The 6252-nt window shown below is 59.8% G+C and overlaps 1 protein-coding gene across 1 annotated transcript in view; it reads right to left on the bottom strand.

Annotated features, from left to right (window-relative positions):
• Positions 1 to 6238, bottom strand: part of LOC130580214 (calcium/calmodulin-dependent protein kinase type IV-like) — a 12823-nt gene extending 6585 nt beyond the window's left edge. Inside the window, 4 exon segments of the mRNA XM_057377567.1 lie at positions 1640 to 1804; positions 2108 to 2186; positions 5307 to 5434; positions 5857 to 6238. Coding sequence (XP_057233550.1) covers positions 1640 to 1804; positions 2108 to 2186; positions 5307 to 5404 — 342 coding nt within the window. The 5' untranslated portion in view covers positions 5405 to 5434; positions 5857 to 6238.
• Positions 6239 to 6252: the final 14 nt, after the last annotated feature.

Genomic DNA, 6252 nt, shown 5'->3' with positions numbered 1-6252 from the left:
AAAAAAAATGGAAACCCAAGAATTTCACGCTTCTTAAGACTTTTGTGACACCGCGAATTTCATGGGGCTTTAATCATTCCCTTCCCAGGCTGGGTGACAAGCCGTGATCCCCCGCGGGGTGAGAGACACTATGTGGCAGCTTATTGCATTATAATAATACACGGAGCCCTATAATTTTCCTATTAACTTCAAAAGTTTACAATCCTATTATCAGCCGCTGCCGAGGTCGGTGCCGCACGATAATGGAGCGGAGCAGCTCCTCTTCAAACATCACTTGAACTTGGGGATGAGCAGAACCCCACGGAAACCTCAGGGATTTAAATATTCAAACGGGCTGGATCCTCCTCCGAGGCTCCGAGGAGCCGCTGCCTGCAGAGGGGAGGGGCRGAAATTGGATTTTCTGCGCTGTTCCTGATAACACATCGGAGAGGAGCCTCTTCCCATCCCCTGCTGCTCCGAGTGGGTGATTCCCATCCTGGCTGTCATCCCTGTGCCTGCCCAAACATCCTGGGATTGGGGGAATGTTTCCATGGAAAAGGCTGAAGCATCAAAATGCCCCAAAGTATTGAAACTCCCCAAGATGTGCCCATGCAGAGCTGGCTGAGGGGCTTCATGACACTTTGTCCCCAGTGCTTTAGCCCGTTTTCCCTGATTTTGGGATGTTTCGGGTTTCTCGTGGCTTCACGACACTTTGTCCCCAGTGCTTTAGCCCGTTTTCCCTGATTTTGGGGTGTTTCGGGTTTCTCCTGGCTTCATCTCTTCACATCAATGTTTTGGTGCTGCTCCAGGGTGAAGATGGTTGAAGTGGCCAGCAGCTGTGAAGATGCCATGCCCAGGGTTTGAGGGATGCTGCAGCTTGGGCAGCAGTAGCTTGTGGCATGACAATGTCCCAATGATGTCCTGACAATGTCCCAGTGATGTCCTGACAATGTCCCAAGGATGTTCCAGTGATGTCCCAGGGATGTCCTGACAATGTCCCAGTGATGTCCCAGCAATTTCCGATCACAATCCCAACAGGAGCAGGGCCTGTCCCATCCCTCATCCCCACAGCAGCTCCCGGGTGGCATTTTTTGTGTCATTTCCTTATCTCAGTTGGTCTCCAAGACGCTTTTGCAATTTCCCAGTGAAACCACACAGTCGGGAATGAGTCTTTTCTGGGTGGGGGGGACACAGAGCCCCCCAACCCTGCAATTCCTGAAAGCCTGGCCAGATTAGATCCGCTCTGGGTGTTATAAATCACTCCAGCCCCATTCCAGTTATCCCCACAAGGGAATGGTGGCGGGTGGGACATGGCCCCAGCCCCCGGCTCCGGCCTCCCCTTTTATCTCCCCTGGCAGGATTCATTACTGATGGGCGATTTTCCCTGGGATTCATTTGATCTCCTCGATGGAAATTGCTTACCCGGTGGAAATCTCGAGCCAGGGCGTGGGGAGGGGGAGGACAGGGGTGCTTGGCCTTGGATGGCAGAGCTGGGAGCTCAAAGGGGCTGCAAAGACCAGGAATTTTTTGTGACAGTGAGTGGGGGTCACCTGGACTCTGTTAGTGAGGCAGGGAGGGGACACAGGGGGCAGGGAGGGTTGTCCACGGGGGGGTGGCTTCATCCTGGACCAAGATGGGACAAGGACAAGGACATTCCAACCTTTCCCTCTGCACTGGATGGAGTTAAGGGCAAACCCACCCCCAGCAGCCGTGGACCCGACCCAAAGGGAGGTGACAGCGGTGTCACAAGGGTTGTACTCACAATGTTGGGGTGCGAGAGCCTCAACAGGACCCCRATCTCCGTCCTGACGATCTTTTTGTCGATCTGGGAAGCAGAGCCCATGCAGAGTTTGTGTCACYGGTGCTGCCAGGCCTGGCTCTGGCTCCCCACCATGCAGAGACCCCCTGATCACTCCCAGTGCATTCCCAGGGTCCACCCCCATCCCAGATCCCAGCGATTTTGCCCATCTGAGACCCCAGACCATGAAAGCGATGCCCAGTGCCAGCCCCGTGGCCATCCTGGTGCTGAGGGGCAGGGAAGGAGAGGCACCACCACCCCTCCCCAGCTCCCTGATGCAGCCCCTTCCCCTCCCCAGCCCCTCTCCAGCCCCTCTCCTGCCTCACTCACCGTTTTCTTCAGGATCTTGGCAGCGTAGGGCGTTCCTGTGCCCTTCTCCTGGCAGCTGAACACCACCGAGGTGGCACCCCTGGGAAGGCAGGGGGAGCGTGAGGCTGGCACAGATTGTCCCCCTGTGTCCCCCACCAGCACCTTTGGCAGTGCCAGGCCCTGGGAGCTCAGCCTGGATCCCCCTCTTTATGGATTCCGCTTTTCTTGGATCCCACTTTTCATGGATCCTGCTTTTTGTGGATCCCGCTTTTCATGGATCCCACTTTTTGTGGATCCCCCTCTTCCTGCAGCCCATTCTTTATGGATCCCCCTCGTCCCTCACCCTGCTTCTTCTGCAGTCCCCCCAGTCCTGCATTTCCATCCTTGTGCATCCCCCTCCTCCCGCATCCCCCTCTTTGTGGATCCCACTTTTCCTGGATCCCCCTCCTCATTCATCCCTCCATTCCCGTATTCCCTTCCTTGTACATCCCCCTCCTCATTCATCCCTCCATTCCCATATTCCCTTCCCCTCCTCCTTCATCTCCCCAATTCTTCATTCCCATCCTCCTGCATCCCCCCAATTCCCTTCCTGCCCCCCCCTCCTGCATCCCCCTCCTCCCGCTCCCCCTCCCGCCTCATTCCCGGCTCTCCCGGCCAAGCCTATTTTAATTAAACCCGGGTTCTACAGGGGGTTTAAATCCTTAAGCGGCTTTCACGACAAGACGGAGCCGCCGTGTCCCCACTCGCAGCCTCTCGGCGACAGCAGAGACGCTGCCGGGGGATCCATCCCCTCAGGACCACGGCACACGGGACTGTCGCTGTCACCAGACACCTCCCGGCCAGGTTAAACCGCTCCGGGTGACACGGGGACCGTCGCTGTCGCCTCCCCGCCGCGCCCCTCAGCCCGTGGGCGATCTTTGCTCGAGTTAATCACGTTTTCTGAGCGTTGGACGGTGAAATCAGCCCATCGCTCCGGGCCATTCCGGGGCTCATTTGCAATTCCATCTCCCTGCCTGGCTCCTGGAGCAGATTAATTCCTGCCCCCGAGTAATCGGCAGCGTTTTACCGCGCTTTGACTGTACCCGGTAAGAACAGACCCCAAACCCACCGACTTTCACACCAAAACCTCGCCCCGCTCGCCAATCCCCGCGCTCCCGGGTGCTCTCCTGAAAGAGGGATTTGTTTTCGAACCCGGAGCAGATTTTTGCAACTCATCCGGCTGAAGTTGGGAACGGCGTTCCCATGGCAACGGCAGCCCCGGGTACCACCGGGATGCTGCGGGATCCACGCGGGATCAGCGAACCTCGCCCAGCTTSAAAACATTTCCTCCCTTTCGCCGAACATCCTCCACGAAACTTTAGTTTAGGAATRAAAAGTGATTTGGAAACGGATTTGTTCCTGCTGGGAGGGGAGAGGCTGCCTGCTCCAGCTCAGGGAAAACGGGCAAAAGCTGCAATTTYACCCCAAAATGGCATCGCTGCTGCTGCAACCACCACCACAACAACGCGTTTCCAGCGTTCCGAGGTTATTCTGGGAATTTTCCAGCCGGGCTGGACACGGGGACAGGACCCTCCACCTCCTCTCCACAGCTGAATCCCAGCCAGGATCTGTCGCCTCTCACCCTCCCTCGACATTTTTCCGCACGGACAATTCCCAGCCTGATCCCCGCCGCTAACAAGATCATTTAGGAGCGCTCGGCTCGGYGTTTAGGAGGAGCCGGGGTGGCTCCTGTGCCCGCTGTGCCCGCGGCGCTGCCCCTCGCCTGTCCCCAATTAGGGCAGCGCTCGGAATTCGCCACACCTCGGCCCCCGGCCCCGCCGGCGCCCGCAGCCGCCGCTCAAGACCTCAAATAAATATTCCCAATCAGCCTTGCCCGCGACGGCAGATAATTGCATTTGCTTTYCAGATGAACTGGAAAATGTCAAACAATGGGATTTGCCGAGAGCCTGGAACGTGCGGCCGAGGGCCGGGGGCAGCCCCGGGCTGGGTGTTCCCCGCTGCCCTCACAGCCCTGCCCTGCTCCATCCCTCCCTYCCCTGCTCCCTGGGGCTTCCTGGCCAGATCTGGATCCAAACTTGCCAGGAGAGGCACTAAGGGAGAGCTGAGCACGGTGAGGGGGCTCCCACCAGCACAAATCCCACCCAGATCCCGACACGCCGTGAGTGGGTGACTCCAGGACTGAGACCAGTTTGAGTTAAACCTGGGTGTCAAAACTGGAGGGAGGGATGGATGGAGGGACAGGGATAGATGATGGATGGATGGATGGATGGATGGATGGATGGATGGATGGATGGATGGATGGATGGATTCCAGGGCCTCTGGGCCTGTCCCTCTGTCCCGCATCCCTCTGTGCAGGGCTGGGTGCTGCCAAAGCCACACCTTGACACAAACACTTAAATTCCTGTTTTTACCAAAGCTGCTGTTTTTCAGGACCCTCTGACAATACAAACCCTGTGGCATATAAGCCTGGCCCAGCCTGAACCATCAAATCCACAGCCAGGGCCTCGAGGCAGCTCTGCCTCCCTGATGACACAGCCCAAAACCCCAAAAACAGGACCAACAACCTTCCCACTCTGGGGTCCCAGCACCCCCTGGGACCCCCCTGCCCTGGGAGCACTGGGACACCCCTCCCGGGATCACAGCCCTCAGATGGGCTCTCCTACACAAACTGAGAGCTGGGAGTCCAGACTTTTTTGTGGGGCTGACACTGCCTGTCCACTGCAGGGGGCTGCTGCAGGCGGGACCCTCGTTGCCCACCGCACAAAGCTTTGGGGTGCTCGGAGGGGAGATGGGTCTCCCCATGATCCCRTTCCCTGCAGTGGGCATGGGGAATRTCCAGCTCCATGTGCCRTGGGACYCCCAGACCATCCTGCAACCCCACAGTGAGCACTCCCAGACCGTCACGGGACAATCCCAGTGCCGGATCACACGGGAGGGGAGGATCTGTCACCATCCATCCCCCTCATCCATTCTCCCATCCTTCCTTCCATCCTTTCCACATCCCTCCATCTCCCCTGAATGTCCATCCCTTCCTGCACCCCTCCACTCCCCATCATCCATCCCCCCAAATCCCTCCAACCCCCTCATCCATCCCCTCTGTATTTCCTCATCCTCCCCACATCCCTCCCTCCAGCCCCCTGCCCCAACCAGGACCCKCTCCCACCCCAGGGGGRYTCCAGCCCGTCCCAGCCCCTCCCARTTCCCTCTCCCCGCCCGGTACCGTCCCAGCTCGGGGCCCACGACGTAGAAATCTTCCAGTGCCGCCTCCCGGTGGGATCCATCAATCCAGAACTCGCTCCCGCTCTTGGACGACGGCATGGTGGGCTGGGGGCTGCGAGCTCCCGCCAGCTGCTTGGGAAGGGGAGACCCCAGGATCGATGGCAGCAGCTCCCCCCGCCTCACCCCCACCCGATCCCCCCCTCCCTCCGCTTCCGCGAGTGCCCAGATGGCTCGGGAAAAACCAGCGCTCGGGATTATCGAGCGCCATGGAATCGCGGCCGCAAATCCCCTTCCCACCAGGCACGTACGCTGCCTTTCCCGAGATAATGCCCCCCACCCCCCGAGGGATGTGTGCCCCCCTCCCAGGCTTTTTCCACCGCCCTCCTCCCCTTTTTCCCACCCTATTTTTGGGATTTTCCCCACCTTTCTGGGGATCCCCCGCGGAGTTTGCACCCCGATTCCCGCAGCATCCCAAAACCACCACCCCCCGACCCTCCTCACGCCCAGGCGGCCCCGGTAATTTTGGGGTGGGGTCGGGSCCCGGCACGTACCGTTATCTGCGGCGCCGCTCGTGTTCCCCCCGGCGCTGCCTCATCCCCGGCGCGGGGCGGCCGTGCCGAGGGTGGGCTCGGGGGGTTCTGAGCCCCCGGGGCTGGTGCTGAGCCTGCCCGCGGCCCCCCGGGCCTGTGCGGACCCCCGCGCTGCTCCCCAAAACGGGGCGTCACGGCTCAGCTCCCCGGCGGGGCTTCACGGGGATGGGAGGATGCGGGGATGGGAAGATGGAGGGATGCGGGGATGGGAGGATGCGGGAATGGAGGGATGCGGGAACGGAAGGATGCCGGGATGCGGGAACGCAGGGATGCCGGGTAGCACGGATGCAGCCGCCGAGACTCCGGGCTGGGAGGATGCGGGGATAGCGAGCAGCCCCGGGAGGCACGGATAGGACT

The sequence above is a fragment of the Malurus melanocephalus genome, unplaced genomic scaffold, assembly GCF_030028575.1.
Source record: "Malurus melanocephalus ecotype Western Australia unplaced genomic scaffold, MMel_1.1 scaffold_318, whole genome shotgun sequence".
NCBI lineage: Eukaryota > Metazoa > Chordata > Aves > Passeriformes > Maluridae > Malurus > Malurus melanocephalus.
Note: the sequence above shows the minus strand (reverse complement) of the source record. Positions and strands in the feature narration are given on the sequence as shown.